Source organism: Cetorhinus maximus, chromosome 19 (assembly GCF_964194155.1).
Source record: "Cetorhinus maximus chromosome 19, sCetMax3.hap1.1, whole genome shotgun sequence".
Taxonomy (NCBI): domain Eukaryota; kingdom Metazoa; phylum Chordata; class Chondrichthyes; order Lamniformes; family Cetorhinidae; genus Cetorhinus; species Cetorhinus maximus.
The window spans coordinates 77405790-77424895 of record NC_135897.1 but is presented as its reverse complement, the minus strand read 5'-3'; the positions used below and the strand labels follow the sequence as shown (position 1 = coordinate 77424895).

The 19106-nt window shown below is 42.4% G+C and overlaps 1 protein-coding gene across 3 annotated transcripts in view; it reads right to left on the bottom strand.

Moving 5' to 3' along the window:
• The window catches only part of trpc1 (transient receptor potential cation channel, subfamily C, member 1), a 94653-nt gene that overhangs the window by 64161 nt on the left and 11386 nt on the right, over window positions 1–19106 (bottom strand). Inside the window, exons 4-6 of one of the 3 annotated variants that reach the window (XM_078564200.1) lie at window positions 9827–10029; window positions 5396–5527; window positions 1143–1338 (exon numbers count right to left, since the gene is read on the bottom strand). In XM_078564200.1, coding sequence (XP_078420326.1) covers window positions 1143–1338; window positions 5396–5527; window positions 9827–10029 — 531 coding nt within the window. Of the gene's footprint in view, window positions 1–1142; window positions 1339–5395; window positions 5528–9826; window positions 10030–19106 lie in introns of those variants that run through there. The other 2 variants (XM_078564201.1, XM_078564202.1) reach the window with 2 other exon arrangements.

Genomic DNA, 19106 nt, shown 5'->3' with positions numbered 1-19106 from the left:
TAGTCCAGGATTCTCTTAAGGTTAACTTGCAGGTTGAGTTGGTAGTTAGGAAGGCAAATGCAATGTTGGCATTTATTTTGAGAGGACTAGAATATAAATATGTGCTGCTGAGGCTTAATAAGGCTCTGGTCAGGCCACATTTAGAATATTGTGAGCAATTTTGGGCCCCGTATCTCAGGAAGGATGTGCTGGCCCTGGAGAAAGTCCAGAGGAGGTTCATGAGAACGATCCCAGGAATGAAAGGCTTAACATATGAGGAACGCTTGAGGACTCTGGGTCTATACTCGATGGAGTTTAGAAGGATGAGGGGGGATCTGATTGAAACTTACAGAAGACTGAAAGGCCTGGATAGAGTGGGCGTGGGGAAGATGTTTCCATTAGTAGGAGAGACTAGGACCCGAGGGCACAGCCTCAGAGTAAAGGGAAGACCTTTTAGAACAGAGATGAGGAGAAACTTCTTTAGCCAGAGAGTGGTGAATCTATGGAATTCATTGCCACAGAAGGCTGTGAAGGCCAGGTCATTGAGTGTACTTAAGACCGAGATAGATAGGTTCTTGATTGGTAAGGGGATCAAAGGTTACGGGGAGAAGGCGGGAGAATGGGGTTGAAAAACTTATCAGCCATGATTGAATGGCGGAGCAGACCCGATGGGCCGAATGGCCTAATTTCTGCTCCTATGTCTTATGGTCTTAACCTCCATCCACGGCCCATGGGGTTATAGGATTTGAGGTCAAAGGGATGGGGTAGGGTTGAGAATTCCCACATTGGGATATTCTCAGCTCTGATTCCATTCTCACCAAGATGGACCAACAGAAAGGGGGCAATGGGGTTTATAAACATCGTTCTGTACTGTGGGCCTCCTTTTCTACCCCTCCTTTAATTGATCAATGCCCAAGATGCAGGTATAGTGATTCTGGTGCCTAGTGGTATTTTGAGAATAACATGAACGCCCCTAAACTCTGGATCCTCCTGCAGGGTCAGGCACTCAAGTCACTGGCAGATGCTCCCTTGCACAAGGGCTGGTTGAGCATCCCTGTCTACTTCTTTCTATAGGTATTTCTTGCCTACACTCTCTGTGCTTTTTTAATACGCTACATACTGGAATAGGACCACTGCGGTACAGATTTCGACAGAATATGTACCTCCTTTTGGTTGTACTTAATCGCTAGTTTAAGTCGACTTAGGTTCATCCTCTCCTCAAGCAATCCTCTCTTATCAATCGGTTCATCACTAGACGTGTGATTTAAGATAACCTCCAGTTCGCGGGAATTCCGGGCCTGTGCTAGGAGATCTTTTGCAAAGGTCTTACACTGCTGTGCTAGTTCTTCGTAGTCATTCCTGAAAATGTTTACAGACAACTTGTTTTGGTTAAACATATATCTGTTACATTAATCCTGGAAGAGACATCAAATGTGTCAGAAGGGAAAAAGTAGCTGCGTTTAAATAGGCTTTTCACATCCTCGGGATATTGCAAAGCACTTTATCTTATGAATTACTTATGAAGTGCACTGACTGTTGATTTGAAGATAAATGCAGTGTCCAATTCTGGTACAGCAAGCTCCCAGAAACAGCAAATGAACGAATGGCAAGATGGTGTTGGCTGAAGGAGGAACTCTTATTCAAATAATGTCATGGGATATTTTACATCTAACTAGACAGACAAATAGTGCTTCATCTCGGAATCATAATGTTGTGTGCTCAAGCCCCACTCCAGGGACATGAGCACATACCCATTGGCTGATATTTCACTGCAGTACTAAGGGAGTGCTGCATTGGTGGAGGAGCCATTCTTCAGATGAGACTTTTATACTGATACCATGTCTGCCCTCTCAGGTGGGCATAAAATAGTGACACTGCTTGAAGGAGAGTTGTTCCCTTGTTAAAGTCAACATTTATCCTTCAACCAATATCATTAAAAAACTAATTATCTGGTCATGTATCTCATGTCTGCTCATCTGGTTGCTGCAGTGACTACATTTTGAAAGTACTTCATAGGCTGTGAATGCTTTGAGATATGCTGAGAATATAAAATACAAGTTCTTGCTTTCCTATATACATAACGCTGAGCCAAACAAGTTAATGGGCCAGACCCTACTTTACGGTGAATAAATAATTCTAATTCCATTTTAATATGGTTAATTCTGGGACTTTTACCAATGTTTTGAGAGATTGTATTCTACAAATCTATGTTTCATGAAGCCATAGGTTGATGATCTTAGCCATGCAATTAATACAGAGTTTATCAAAACATTCTCGCATCAAGGGATGGACATTCACCTTGGGTGATTGTGCAAAATAGGTGGTATCACATTGGACGCCCTTTACATGCTCTGCCCGATGATTGTTTTTTCTCTTATTCATTTACAGAATGTGGGCATCGCTGGCTAGGCTAGCATTTATTTCCCATCCTTAATTTCCCTTGAGAAGGTGGTGAGCTGCCTCTCTTGAACCGCTGCAGTCCCTGTGGTGTAGGTACACTCATGTTGCTGATAGGGAGGGAGTTCCAGGATCTTGACCCAGCAACAGTGAAGGAACGGCGATATATTTCCAAATCAGGATGGTGAGTGACTTGGAGGAGAACTTCCAGGTTGTGGTGTTCCTGTGTATCTGCTGCCCTTGGCCTTCTAGATGGTAGTGGTTGTGGGTTTGGGAGGTGTGGCAGAAGGAGCATTGATGAGTTTCTGCAGTGCATCTTGTAGATGGTACACACTGCTGCTACTGTGTGTCGATGGAGGAGAGTGAATATTTGTGGAAGGGGTGCCAATCAAGCGGGCTGCTTTGTCCTGAATGGTGTCCAGGTAAGTGGACAGTATTCTATCACAGTCTTGTCTTGTGCCTTGTAGATGGTGGACAGGCTTTGGGGAGTCAGGAGGTGAGTTACTCACCACAGGAATCCTAGCTTTTGACCTGCTCTTGTAGACACAGTATTTATATGGCTAGTCCAGTTCGTTTTCTGGTCAATGGTAGCTTCAAAGATGTTGATAGTGGGTGATTCAGCAATGGTAATTCCACTGAATGTCAAGGGGCGATAGTTAGATTCCCTCTTGTTGGAGATGGTCATTGCCTGGCACTTGTGTGGTGTAAATGTTACTTGCCACTTGTCAGTCCAAGCCTGGATATTGTCCAGGTCTTGCTGCATTTTGACATGAACTGCTTCAGTATCTGAGGAGTCGTGAGTGGTGCTGAACATTGTGCAATCATCAGCGAACATCCCCACTTCTCACCTCATGATGGAAGGAAGGCCATTGATGAAGCAGCTGAAGGTGGTTGGGCCTTGGACGCCACCCTGAAGAACTCCTGCAATAATTTCAGGAACTGAGATGATTGACCTCCAACAATCACAACCATCTTGCTTTGTGCTAGACATGACTCCAGCCAGTGGAGAATTTTTCCCCTGATTTCCATTGACTCCATTTTGCTAGAGTTCCTTGATGCCTCAATCAGTCAAATGCTGCCTTGGTGTCAAGGGCAGTCACTCTCACCTCATTGAGATCAAAGGAACCCAATATCAGGTGGGTCATATAACAAGTGGCAGGTGCAAAACCAGTCCTGTTGCACTACTGGCCAAGGCAAATTTCCATCCCAATGTGCGAAATAGGAGTTACAAAGGTCTGTCTCACTGATGGTTTATTTTTATGTCAATTACAGTTACTTCATGAATTTTGTCCTAACATAATTTAACTGATATTACACATCCTACTTTGCTGAAACTTTGGTGAATTATTAGCTCAGCACTACTAAACAAGGGTCAGATGTTTCCTGGGAGCACAGAGAGACTTAAAAAAGTTGAACTGCGCTAGTTAGCAGAAACAAGTCAGTCACATTTTTCCCTGCCACTATTAAAGAGATTATTTTAGCAGAAAGATTTACAGTTTTAATCAGAACCTCTTCATTCAAGCTTCAGCACATTGGGGTAACTCCTGATAGCAATCTTTTACTCTGTTGGCAATGGAGGGGGAATTGCAGTGCAGCAAGTGATCTTAGTAAGTAAGTAATAAAACAGAGTGCAGCTACAGGATTTGGATTAAAAAATGCAGCAAAAATAAAAATGAGCATGCATATAAATATATGTGGCTTCCAGCAGGCTTAAGTGAGCTACATTGTGAGCCAACTGATCATCTTAAATTGATTGTTAGTGTAATTCTTAGCGCAATCGGGATTGTTCAGCAAGTGCTGTCCAATCGCGGAAACACATCTAACATTAGACATGCAGGGAGCAGTCCTCTATGGGCAAAAGGAATATGTCCAGACATTGCACCTTTTTTGAATAAACAAAACCATGGGGGACAAAAACTCCCTGGTGCATTCACCATGGCAACATCTCAACCAATCAGAGTGGACTTGCCAACCACTCAACACCCCTTTTTTCATGCAGTATAAATTGTTGTTCCCTTTGAAATTTGGCATTCTTGCATCTGTCCTGATCAGTGCAAGACAAAAAGCTTCAATAGCATGTCTCTTGTTTCAGCAAGTTCATTACTACCAAAGCAGCTATAAAAAATGTAAAAAAAAGTCAAGAAAAAATAATGAATACATAAACTATAAATGTTTGAAGAGGAGCTGTATTCATGGCACAACAGTTCATAGATTAATTGTTAAGCTATTGTGCACTCTGCCAAATGATTGTAAGAGCACAGAGTTGTTAACTTTAATTGCAGGGTGGGGAAACTAAATGAAAGATATCGTGCCTTCTTCCAGTGCAGCAGTACAACCTATGAAATTTTCTGAAGTGACCATTTGAGTATTATTAATTCTCGTCCTTTGCTTGTGGTCTGCTTCTTTGATTATCTCTTTGAACTATCAGATTGGATACAGAAAAGAGGCAGATATATAGGCGCAATAGGGAGTATGGAGCCATGACTTAATAAATCACACTAGATGTAATGGTTGAGAACCAGGGAAAAGGTAAAGTGTGTCTTGCTGAAAAAAGAGATATGTCCAGGTTTTTCATCTTGCACTCATCAGGACACTTGCAAGAATACCAATATAAGGGGAAAACAACAATTTATACTGTATGTGAAGAGAGTGCTGATTGGTGGCAAGAGACATTGCCATGGAGAATGCACCACTGATGGCTTGGCAGTTAACTGTCAGGCACCATCAGTGGTACATTCTCCATGGCAACACCACTTGCCACCAATCAGCACTTTCTTCACATTCAGTATAAATTGTTGTTTTCCCCTTATATTGGTATTCTTGCAAGTGTCCTGGTGAGCGCAAGACAAAAAACTTAGACATGTCTCTTTTTTCAGCAATACTCAAGTTCTGTATTACCAAACAACTATTAAAGTGTGTCTACTTAAAAATGAGTCTCACACTAATGTCCTGTGTTCATTATACATTTGTCAATCCCCCTGTGTTGAATTCTTATTTTGCATCTCTTGAATATTTGTACCTAAATTCCACCTCCACAAGACTCAGTTCCTTCAGGTCTGCACTGAGTTCAAAGGCCCTTAGGATAGGATCCTCCTCTGTGAGCATTATCAGCGATGGACTAGACAGGCAGCGATAGATGTCAAGACGGAACCTACAAAAAGAAATTTCGGTCCTTCACACCATTCAGAATATTGTTTTAACCTACATTTCATTCCAATTTCGAACATACCCTGCTACTCACAGCATCTTCAGACTTTGAGATTGTGGAATATACTTCATGAGAATCATTGCCACTGATATTTGGCAAATACTGAATGTAATTGTCAATAAAGTTCATTTTTGTTTTGATACTTGGCATAATAGTCAAATTATTAACACTTGACTACGTATAGGAACCCTATATTTCACATTTTCAAATCCAAGCAGTCTGATTCTGAATAGATCCCAATCTGGTCAAGTATTTTGTCTCAATGCTTGCTTTTGCTTTCCCTGAAAAAGTTATTTTTGAAAATTCTGGTTGATTATATTGATAAAATGCACTGTGGATGATTGCTATATCACTGCACAAAATGCTGTTGAGGTACTGGTCTCCACATCCACCAGGACCTCAACGAAGTCCCACTTGAAGTCGTGCCAGCCTATTCATAGCCATATGCTCAACCTTTGCAACTACAACTTCAAGCTGATGAAGCTTGGAAAGCCAAATGGAGTTCACAAGAAGTCACAGATACCTTGCGAAAGATCTGCTCAGATTTCTGGCTTCAATCTCCCACGAAGTTTGGGCTTAAACGTAGGGGCCACAATTAAGAAGCTTGCAGAGATACAAAAATTGGCTGAGTGGTTGACAGTGAGGAAGAAAGCTGTAGGCTGCAGGAAGAAATCAGTGGAGTTGGCAGGTGGACAAAAAAGTGGCAAATGAAATTCAATCCAGAGAAGAGTGTCTTAATGAATCTGAGCAGGCCAACAAGGCAGGGGAATAAGCATTGAATAGTAGTATACTGAGAAATGTAGAGGAACAGAGGGACCTTGGAGTTTCTGCCCACATATCCCTAAAGATAGCAGGACAGGTAGATAAGATGGTTAAGAAGGCATACAGACTACTTTTCTTTATTAGCCGAGGCATAGAATACAAGAGTACTCAGGGAGGTTATGCTAGAATGGTGTAAAACATTAGGCCACAGATAGAGTACTGCATACAGTTCTGGTCACCACATTACAGGAAGGATGAGATCACACCAGAGAGGATACGGAGGAGATTTATGAAATGGAGAATTTTAACTATGAGGAAATGTTTCACATGTAACCCTAAATCACATCTGGACAGACCATGTTAGATATGAATACTTGCTGCAAATGCAAAATTGAAAACTCTTCAGTGTGTGACTGTGGTCAGCCAGAACTGATCAGGGAGCATGTGACAACTCAATCCCCTATTCACAAATACGAAATTCACAATACACTCATAAGCACAGAAGAAATAATAAGAGGAGTGAGCCATTCAGCCCCACAATTCTGCTCTGCTGTTCAATAAAATCATGGCTGATCCGACTGTGGCCTTAACTCCACTTTGTTGCCTTCCCCCCCAGAACCTTTGACTTCCTTGTAGATCAAAAATCTGTCTAACTCAGTCTTGAATTTATTCGATGACCCTGCCTCCGCTGCTCTCTGTGGAAGAGAATCCAAAGACTAACAATCCTCGGAGGGAAGAAATTCCTTCTTACCTCTGCCTTAAATGGGAGACCCCTTATTGTGAAGCTGTGTTCTGTATTTCTAGATTCCCCTACAAGAGGAAACATCCTCTCAACATCTATACTCTGTCAAGCTCCCACAGAATCTTATATGTTTCAATTAGATCACCTCTCATTCTTCTAAACTCCCATGAGTATAGGTCCAACCTGCTCAACCTTTCCTCATAAGACAACCCTTCATCCCAGGAATCAAACAAGCGAACCTTCTCTGAACTGCCTCCGATATTAGTATATCCCTCCTTAAATAAGGAGACTAAAACTGTATGCAGCATGCTAGGTGTGGAGTCACCAACATCCTGTGCAATTGTAGCAAGACTTTCCTATTTTTATACTCTATCCGCCTTGCGATAAAGACCAATATTCCATTTGCCTTCCTAATCACTTGCTCGACTACTCCTGATGCAATTATCCGGCTTAACCACCTGAATATAGAATTATAGTTGTTGCTTTACATCTAGATCAGATATAAGAAAGAGAAACTTCACAAAATGTAATAACCTCATGTGTGTCGTATCCTGTTATGCCTAGAATATATAGGGAGCAAATGTTGGGCACATTCGACAGAAAACAGCAGCAGCTCCTCCTGGTGCATTTTGTACTAATTTTCCCAATTTCAAGAAGAATTTCCAGTGGTTACTCTTACATTAGGTTTTATATATCATCTGATTTCAGTGCAATTCAATTCCCAAAATGTGGCAAAACTGAGGAATAAGAGAGGAACCTCGCATTTTCCTCTTTCTGTTATTATTTATAGTACTCACTCTATGAAGAAACAATATTAAAAACCCTTTCTAAATTACATTTACTATGTGGTTTCAAAGATGGCCTGATGGAGAGGTGAACTTGTATTTATGTGTGTGGGTTCTTACATTACAGAAGGAGGCCATCCAGCCCATTGTGCCTATGTTGGCTCATTAAAAGAGGATCCAATTAGTGCTGCTTTTTAAAAATATTACATCAAGATATGTGGGCATTCCTGGCAATGCCAGCAAGCATTGCCCATGCCTAGTCACCCTTGGAAGAGTGAGCCTTTCACTTGACCTGCTTAAATCAACTTGGTGAAGAGATTTCCACAGTGCAGTTAGATCAGAAGTTCCAGGATTTTGACCCAGTGATATGTTTGGATATTGGGAAGATGTGCAACTTGGAAGGGAACTTGGAGATGAGGTGTTTCCATGCACCTGCTGCCGCTGCTGTCCTAGGTGGCAAAAGTTGTGGGTTTATGAGGTGCTGTTAAGAAGCCTGAGTGAATTGCCTGCTCCTTCCCCATAGCCCTGTATTTTTTTTATTTTTCAAGTACTTATCCAACAATCTTTTGAAAGTTACTTCTGATTTTCCTTCCTCTACCCTTTCAAGAGGTGCATTCCAGATCATAGCAACTAGCAGCAGAGAAACAAAATTATGCCCAGAATTTTCCAGCCCCTCCCGCCCGCCAGCTGGATCTTTCAGTCCTGCCGAAGTCAATGGACTTCTGGCTGATAAAAACAAAAAACTGCGGATGCTGGAAATCCAAAACAAAAACAGAATTAACTGAAAAAACTCAGCAGGTCTGGCAGCATCGGCAGAGAAGAAAAGAGCTGACGTTTCGAGTCCTCATGACCCTTCAACAGAACTGAGTAATATTAGGAGAGGGGTGAAATATAAGCTGGTTTAAGGTGGGGGGGGTGGGGGGAGAGAAGTGGTGGGGGTGTGGTTGTTGGGACAAGCAAGCAGTGATAGGAGCAGATAATCAAAAGATGTCACAGACAAAGGAACAAAGAGGTGTTGAAGGTGGTGATATTATCTAAACAAATGTGCTAATTAAGAATGGATGGCAGGACACTCAAGGTACAGCTCTAGTGGGGGTGGGGTGGAAAGACTAACAGGGCATTAAAGGTATAGATTTAAAAATAATGGAAATAGGTGGGAAAAGAAAAATCTATATAAATTATTGGAAAAAACAAAAGGAAGGGGGAAGAAACGGAAAGGGGGTGGGGATGGAGGAGGGAGTTCAAGATCTAAAATTGTTGAATTCAATATTCAGTCCGGAAGGCTGTAAAGTGCCTAGTCGGAAGATGAGGTGCTGTTCCTCCAGTTTGCGTTGGGCTTCACTGGAACAATGCAGCAAGCCAAGGACAGACATGTGGGCAAAAGAGCAGGGTGGAGTGTTAAAATGGCAAGCAACAGGGAGGTTTGGGTCTTTCTTGCGGACAGACCGCAGTGCTCTGCAAAGCGGTCACCCAGTTTACGTTTGGTCGCTCCAATGTAGAGGAGACCGTGTTGGGAGCAACGAATGCAGTAGACTAAGTTAGGGGAAATGCAAGTGAAATGCTGCTTCACTTGAAAGGAGTGTTTGGGCCCTTGGACGGTGAGGAGAGAGGAAGTGAAGGACTTCTGGCTGGCTCGCCGCATTTTCCGACCCCGCCTCTGAATTCCGCCCAGCCTCCTTGCGGCAGGTTTCCCTGCGGCGGGGCCAGCGAGCCATTGAAATCCCCGTTCACACTGGCAGGACCGGAAGACCCCGCTGGTGTGAAAGGAATGGTAGAATTCCTCCCTATGTCTCTGATGACTCACAGATTCCATGTGACTTTTAGCTTAGCCCAAATCAGTCAGAACTTGTGTGTGCATATCATGTAAGTTTTGTAGTGCTTAACTTTATAAATCTAACTGTAACGGTTCTCATTACAAACACACTTGTTATATTTTAATGTTGTTTTACTTACCTAGAATGGCGCAGGCTATCCTTCTTGTTCTTTGCATTACACAGTGTGCATTCACATCCTACTGCATGTGGTCTTGGCAGTGACAGGTCCTGTTTGAGCAACATGGTCAGGATCTCATAGTTATTGCGATGAGCAGCAAGGATGACAGGAGCCACATCCATTGTGGTGGAGTATTCGGGATTCTGAATTCTTTGCATTAATTTCTGTTTGGACAAGTTCCAACAAAAAGACAAGAGAGCAAAATTAATGAAGTACGTCACCGAATCAGAGTTTTGGCGGCACAGAAGGAGGCCAATCGGCCCATCATGTCTGCACCGGCTCTCCAAATGAGCATTATAACCTACTGCCATCGCCCTGCCTTTCCCCCATATCCCTGCACATTATTTCTATTCAAATAATCATCTAATAACCTCTTGAATTCCTCAGTTGAACTTGTCCACCACGCTTCCAGGCAGTGCATTCCAGACCTGAACCACTCGTTGCGTGAAAAAAAAATTTCTCACATCATATTTGCTTCTTTTGAAAATCACTTTAAATCAGTGCCCTCTCGTTCTTGATCCTTTTACGAGTGCGAACAGCTTCTCCCAATCTACTCTCTCCAGCCCCCTCATGATTTTGAACATCTCTATCAAATCTCCTCTTAGCCTTCTTCTCTCTAAGGAGAACAGCCCCAACCTCTCCAATCTATCTTCATAACTGAAGTTTCTCATCCCTGGAACCATTCTTGTAACCTCTTCTGCACTCTCTCCAATGTGCTCACATCCTTCCTATAATGTGATGTCCAGAACTGTACACAATACTCCAGCTGAGGTCTAACAAGTGTCTTATATAATTTTTTAAAATTAATTTCATGGGATGTGGGCTTCGCTGGCCGGGCCAGCATTTACTGCCCATCCCTAATTGCCCTTGAGAAGGTGGTGGTGAGCTGCCTTCTTGAACTGCTACAGTCCATGTGGTGCAGGTACACCCACAGTGCTGTTAGGAAGTGAGTTCCAGAATTTTGACCCAGTGCCAGTGAAGGAACGGCGATATATTTCCAAGTCAGGATGGTGAGTGACTTGGAGGGGAACTTCCAGGTGGTGATGTTCTGCTGCCCTTGTCTTTCTAGATCTTAGTGGTCGTGGGTTTGGAAGGTGCTGTTGAAGGAGCCTAGTAAACACTACTTTATACATCTCTACTAATAGCAGTTTTGAAAGCTAAATTGGACAGACTATTTCACGTTAATAATTTTGGTTAATTGCACAAAACATGCAATCAAAAGATTCCAACTTTGTTCAATCATAACCTTCTTGCTCTGGTACTCATGCCCCTACTAATAAAGCCCAGGATATTAACTGCTCTCTCCACCTGTCCTTCAATGATCTTTGCACATAGACACCCAGGTCTTTCTGTTCCTGCACCCCCTTCAAAATTTCACCCCTCATTTTATATTGTCTGTTCATATTCTTCCCACAAAATGCATCACCTCACACTTCATTGCAACATTGCTCCAGAGTTCATAAGAGTCTAGTATTTAATATTTCCAAAGCATTTTGTGGCAGATTGAATGCTCCACAATTGTCTGAATTGCAGCAAGGATAAGTTAACAACCTCAGGGAACATCTTTACAGGGAAAGTATTAGAGCACTGAGTTTTGGAAAGATGGAATGCATAACAGGATAGGACTATAACTGAAAATGTTATAATGGGGAGAAAAATGTTGAGCAGCCAAACATTTACGTCTGTTTTAATTACAAATGTTGTTGAATAAAGTGCCTGAAAAAGTTGTGTGATTTGTGAATGTGTATTTAACATTAAAATTTGAAGATAATCTGAAGAAAAAAAATCACCAATTAGGTTTTTTTAAGTAAATTTTGTTCAAATTTTTCATTCTTGCCATAGTTAATCAAGAACCATTAAACTCATTAGTAAACACTACTTTACATATCTCTACTAATAGCAGTTTTGAAAGCTAAATTGAACAAACTATGTTGCATTAATAATTTTGGTTAATTGCACAATACATTCAATCAAAAGATTTCAACTTTGTTCAATCATTCATTAAAATATTGATTGTTCAAAAAGAGTTCTGCAATTTTTTCAAAATTATATGTATAAATGCAGTGGTCCATACTCACTCTTCCAGGACTGCTTTATCCAATTCAGGGTCACAGGGAGTTGGAGCCTATCCTGACAGGCATTGGGCACTAGGCAGGGCACACCCAGTATGGGACAACAGTCCATCACAGGGCACACACACACACACTGAGGGGCAATTTAACCGTTGCCAATCCACCTAACCAGCATGTCTTTGGACGGTAGAAGGAAACCAGAGCATTGGGCGGAAACCCACGTGGACACAGGGAGAACATGCAAACTCCACACAGACAGACACCTGAGATCAGAATCAAACCCAGGTCCCTGAAGCTGTGAGGCAACAGCGCTAACCACTGTGCCACTGCACCGCCCGGTCGTCAACACTGATGTTGGTATATTAACTCATTTTGGAAAAGGAGAATCCCGTACTCAGGAGGCTGAATTTAGCAGAATTTAGTTTCATACATATCTATTAGGCCTCACCAGTTGCAAGTAGGCCTCCAGGATGATTAAATGTGCCTGATTTAATATGACATTGGATGCCAATAAACCAACGCATTAAATTTAATGACTAATGCTCAAAACGCGCAACCCTAAGTCAAGTTTCTTGCCAATTGTAATTCTATTGTCTTTCTTTCTCTCACACATACACATATTATTTCTACTATGATATGACAGATATATACATATCACCCACAGGAATGTGATTTTAAAGAAAATTTGATCTTTAATATATGCAGTTCAACACACAATAGTGTTGCAAAAACAGACAGATACGGCAATTTATGAGGGAGTCTTTCAAACCTTGCTAAAATTAAGATAATGCCACACTTCATCGGTTGCATGTTGAATGCTCAAGCCATAGCACAGGAACACTAGGGCCTTAACGTACAGCCTGAAATGATGCTCAATGTATGTTTCAAGTCAGAATTTTACATACTTACAAGTGTTTTTGCAAAATTTGCAGTAAATCTCACTGTTTTATAGAAAAAATTATTTAAAGAAGTACAGATGGCCACTACAAATAAAAGGGACTATTTTCTTGAAAAGATTTTGCAGAACCTATTAGTATGAGATATTCTTTCTAAAAGGATAAGTCAATCTATTGATGGACTTGTAATTATTCAGCAGGATAAGGATCAAAACAGTAGAATCATAATTTATTGTGTAACTCCATGGAGCTCTTACTTGCTCAGTGGGGTTACGGTTGTACAAAAGCGACATTATATGGAACTGTATGGAGTCCCTGTTTATTCAGAAAAATGATTGCATAAGCAGCAGAGATAGTTGTTTTGGGAAAAAATCAATGTAGATTTACTGGTGTAATTAATTGTACAGGATTTCTGACTAGTCAACATAGCAAATGGCAAAAACAGTACTTGTTGTGTAACTGTCCAAGACCCTGTTTATTCAGCAGAGGAAGGGTTCAAGTGCTAGAGATAGTATTTGTTGTGCTAACTGTATGGCGTTGCTGTTCATTCCAGAAGAGAAGGATCAATCAATGGTCTGTACTTGCTAATGTCACACAAAATCTACATTGATCCTTCTGTAAACATCTGGAACTTGAGCCAAATTAAATAAGTTAGATTTTTCCATGAATTCTACCTCATTTTATGTCGTGATCGCACGAGAAAGTGATGTAGAGAAACTTATTTAGTTACCATTTCAGATAGACCTTTCGCTGTTTGTTAATTTAATTGCAAGTGCTATATTAGTCATGTAGGTCACTGCAGCATAGCTTGAGGCAGAGATGAAGGTTTTTTTTTCCCCTTTTAGTATGAAGCCAGTTTAAAAAACTGGCAAGTGTCATTTCCTTTGACAAGTGAAGATCTTTTTTAAGAAAAACGTATTTTACTCTAATACAATATGCCCTTGATTAAGCACAACAAATATAGCAAAAACTTCTACTTTTTTAAAAAAAAACTTCTCCTTTACTGTCTCTCCCAACCCATATGCCACCCACAATCAAGAGGGTAAAAAGACAACCTCCTCCCATCTATACATGTGCTGTTATTTGAATTGCCACTAAGAAGTGCACAGAGCAACCAGAGAACCAGAACTCATCCCCCTCAATGAAGTGCTGTCTCCCTTCTGTTTTATGCTTCCCCAAAACAGCTAGGCTAAGACCAATAATTCAGCGTTTGGTAATCGTGGCTACTAGCCAATATTCTATCATTTGCAGTAGATTGCTATTCAAAGGTCAGTCTACTAGAATATATTCCAACATGCTGAGGGTATTTAGCTAGCTCACTTTCTCATCTACACATTGCACAACCCACATTTTACATGTTGAGTGTCACAACTAAGCTGGAGGAAAGCATATATTAAAGTTATATCACACAGTAATAATAACACAGCATGGGCAGGATAGCAAAATCATGTTTATGTATTACTGTATCTGCCACAAGTCTAGACCAAATGTCTAGCCCCTGAACCTCTGAAAATAATTCACCTTATGGTCGGCTTCCAGTCTTGGTTGGGTCGTTCAGAGGAAGAGCTTATTGGAAGCAAAACTCTTTCTCAAAGTTAGGAAAAAGTTAAAAGAAAATTAAATGAAATGCCTAACATTTATATTAGAGTCAATAAAAGGGATATAGAGGAAGAACACAAGAAATAAGAGCAGCAGTAAGCTATATGACCCCTTGAGCCTGCCAATCAGATCACAGCTGATCTTCTGCAGCAAATGCGCCTTCCCGTGCTATCTCCACGGTCAGAATTTTCCCGTCGGCGATTTGGGGGCGGGGCCTGCTCGCCGAAGGGAAAATGACATGGGATGACGTCAGGAGGAACACCCGACGTCATCCCGGCCCCTTTAAATTTTCAGGAAGGCGGGCGGACAGTGAAATCAGCTGTCTGCCCGCCGACCCGTCAATGGCCAATTGAGGCCATTGACAGGGTAACTGAAGTAATTAAAGGCCCTGCCCGTCCAACCTTAAGGCTGGCGGGCAGGCCAGGAGCCCCAGTGGGCCTCTGATAATACATGAAACCTCATCCACTGGCGGGATGAGGTTTCATGTTCCTTTTTAAAAACTTTAATAAATGTAGTGATATTTATTAACATGTCCCATCTCGTGTGACATTGTCACATGAGGGGAACATGTTAATAATATTTTTATTTTTCTATTTTTTAAGTTTCCTGGACTGTCAGTAATCTCCCTGAGACAGTTCTTAGTCTCAGGGAGCAGTGCACTCTTTCGCGTGCATGCGTGAAAAAGCGCACTTTGACAGCTGGAGATTCCCTCCCCCCCCCCAGCACAGGAAGTGCATAGTGCTTCCCGTCGGGCAGGCCGCTGGGCGGGCCTTAATTGGCCCGCCCACTCAAAATGGCGGCAGGCCCTGTTTTGCTGGCGGGGGTCGGCTGTCCGCCTGCCGCAGAGCCGGTGAGGCCCGCAGGCCCACCAAGGGCAAAATTCTGCCCCATATCTCTGAATTCTCTTAGTGCCTGAAAATCTATCAATCTTAGGCTTGAATATATTCAATAGCTGAGCATTCACAGCTCTATGGGGCAGAGAATTCCAAAGATTCACAACCCTCTGAGTGAAGAAATTTCTTCGCATCTCAGTCTTAAATGGCCAACCACTTATCCTGAGTCAACAACCCCTAAATTTAAAATCCATGGAGAAGCAGCTTCTCAGCAGCTACCCTGTCAAATCCACTAAGAATTTTATATGATCCAGAGTGTTTAAGTCAATTCTACTCAAACTCTCCTCATAGGACAGGCCCCTCATCCCAGGAATCAATTCAACCTGTATTGTATATTGTAACTTTAGATTCCTGGATAACTGGGACCGTTTCTGGGGAAGGTGGGACCTGTACAAGCAGGACGGTCTACATCTGAACCAGAGCCGGACTAATATCCTTGCAGGCGGATTTGCTAGCGCTGTTGGGAGGAGTTTAAACTAATTCGGCAGGAGGAGGGGACACAGAATGTTAGCAGAATAGGGACACATCATAATACAGTAAAGCAATCAAGTCAGAGGGAGTACAGCTGCAATAAGCTTCAAGGGAGTAAGGCAAGGCTGGATGGCCTCTACTTTAATGCCAAGAGTATTACAGGTAAAATGGATGAGTTAAGGGTGAGGATTGACATGTGGAATTGTGATATAGTAGCCATGTGGTTGAGGGAAGGGCAGGATTGGCAATTCAACATTCCTGGATATAGAATCTTCAGGTGAGACAGGGGAAGGGGTAAAAGAGGAGGAGGCATTACATTATTAGTTAAGGAGTCCGTTACTGCACTAAGCAGAGATGATGTCTTGGAGGGGGCATCGAATGAAGCTTTGTGGGTAGAGCTTAGGAATAAAAAAAGGGGCAACCACATTGTTAGGTGTTTATTATAGACCCCCAGATTGACAGCGGGAAATTGAGGAGCAAATATGTGCACAATTTGAGGAGATGTGTAAAAACAATAACAATAGGGTAATTATATTAGGCAATTTCAACTTTCCCAACATTAATTGGGATAGACATAGTGTTAAGGGCTTGGGTGGAGTGGATTTCTTGAAATGTGTACAGGAGAACTTTTTAGGTCAATTTGTAGACTGTCCAACAAGGGATGGTGCAGTGCTGGACCTAATTCTGGGGAATGAAGCTGGACAGGTGGCTGAGGTGGTGGTGGGCGAGCATTTTAATGATAGCGACCACAACATGGTACAGTTTAAGTTTGTTATAGACAAAGAAATAGACAAGTTGCAAAAAAATGTTTTGGATTGGGGGAGAGTGGATTTTAGTAAAATAAGGCAGGATCTGGCCAGGGTAGACTGGGAACAGCTACTTGTGGGGAAATCTACAGAGGAACAGTGGGGGGTGTTCAAAAAGGAAATGGGAAGGGTACAGGCTCAACATGTTCCCTCTAGGGTGATAGGAAGGAGTAACAAGCCCAGAGAACCAAGGATGACCAGAGATATTCAGATTATGATGAGAAGGAAAAGAGAGGCTTTTAGAAGGTACAAGGGAAGCAAATCAGCAGAGGCATTAGTGGAGTACAGACAGTGCAGGGTGGAACTTAAGAAAGCAATTAGGAGAGCAAAGAGGGGATATGAGAAAGCTCTGGCTGGTAAAAGTAGGGAAAATCCCAAGATATTCTATAAATATATCAATGGGAAGAGGATAACCAGGGAAAGAGTAGGCCCCATAAGGGACCAAGGGGGCAATCTATGGGTGGAGCCAGAGGACATCGGTAGAGTGTTGAATGAATACTTTACGTCCGTCTTCACCCAAGAGAATGAGGATGAAGGTATCGAACTTGGGGAGAGAGACTGCGAGGTTCTTAAGCAAATTGACATAGGGAGTGACAAGGTATTGGAGGTGTTGGCAGGCTTAAAAGTGGACAAATCTCCAAGTCCAGTTGATTTGTGTCCCAGACTGCTGAGGGAGGCAAGGGAGGAGATCGCAGGGGCTCTGACCCAAATTTTTAATTCCTCTCTGGCCATGGGGGAGGTGCCAGAGGACTGGAGAACAGCTAATGTGGTTCTGCTATTTAAGAAGGGTGTAGAGATAAGCCAGGGAACTATAGGCCAGTGAGTCTCATGTCATTGGTAGGGAAACTATTGGAGAAATTTCTGAAGGAGAGTATCTATCTCCACTTGGAGAGGCAAGGTTTGATCAGGGATAGTCCAGCATGGCTTTGTCAGAGGGAGGTCATGCCTAACAAATTTGATTGAATTTTTTGAGGTGGTGACCAGGTGTGTAGATGAGGGTAGTGCAGTTGATGTAGCTTATATGGATTTCAGCAAAGCCTTTGACAAGGTCCCACATGGGAGACTTAGAAAGAAGGCAAAGGCACATGGGATACAGGGTAATATGATAAGGTGGATTCAAAATTGGCTTAGTTGTAGGAGGCAGAGGGTGATGACAGAAGGATGCTTTAGTGACTGGAAGTCAGTGTCCAGTGGCGCACCACAGGGATCTGTGCTCGATCCCCTATTATTCGTCATTTATATAAACGACATAGGTGGCTATGTGGGGGATAGGATTAGTAAGTTTGCAGATGACACAAAGATTGGCCGGGTGGTTAACAGTGAGGTTGAGTGTCTTGGGCTACAGGAAGATATAGACAGGATGGTCAAATAGGCAGATAAGTGGCAGACGAAATTTAACCCTGAAAAGTGTGAGGTGATACACTTTGGAAGGAGTAATTTGGCAAGGAAGTATTCAATGAACGGCATGACACTAGGAAGTTCTGAGGAACAAAGGGACCTTGGCGTGTATGTCCATAGATCTCTGAAGGTGGAGGGGCATGTTTGTGGAGTGGTGAAAAAGACATATGGGACACTTGCCTTTATCAATCGAGGCATAGATTACAAAAGTAGGGAGGTCATGTTGGAGTTGTATAGAACCTTGGTGAGGCTACAGCTGGAGTACTGTGTGCAGTTCTGGTCGCCACATTATAGGAAGGATGTGATTGCACTGGAGGGGGTGCAGAGGAGATTCACCAGGATGTCGCCTGGGATGAAACATTTAAGTTATGAAGAGAGGTTGGATAGACTTGAGTTGTTTTCGTTGGAGCAGAGAAGACTGAGGGGCGACCTGATCGAGGTGTACAAGATTATGAGGGGGAAGGACAGGGTGGATAGGGAGCAGCTGTTCCCCTTAGTTGAAGGGTCAGTCACAAGGGGGCATAAGTTTAAGGTGAGAGGCAGGAGGTTTAGGGGGGATGTGAGGAAAAACTTTTTACCCAGAGGGTGGTGACGGTCTGGAATGCACTGCCTGGGAGGGTGGTGGAGGCGGGTTGCCTCACATCCTTTAAAAAGTATCTGGATGAGCACTTGGCACGTCATAACATTCAAGGCTATGGGCCAATTGCTGGTAAATGGGATTAGGGAGGTAGGTCTGGTGTTTTTCATGTGTCGGTGCAGACTCGATGGGCCAAAGTCTGTGTGATTCTGTGATTCTGATTCTGTACCTCCAATAAGGCAAGCATATCCTTCTTTAGGCAAGGAGATCAAATCTATACACAGTATACCAAATGTGGTCTTACCAAAGCCCTACATAATTGCAAGATTACTTCCTTACTCTTATTCCCCAACCCCCTTTTAATAAAGGCTAACATACCATTTTGCCTTTCTATTGCTTGTTGTGCCTGCATTCTAACTTTATGTGATTCATGTACAAGAATACCCAAATACCTCTGGATCCCTCACCTTTTGAAAGAAATTGTGAGTTTATATACCTTGGAGGAAGAATAGAAAAGCACATTACTCCA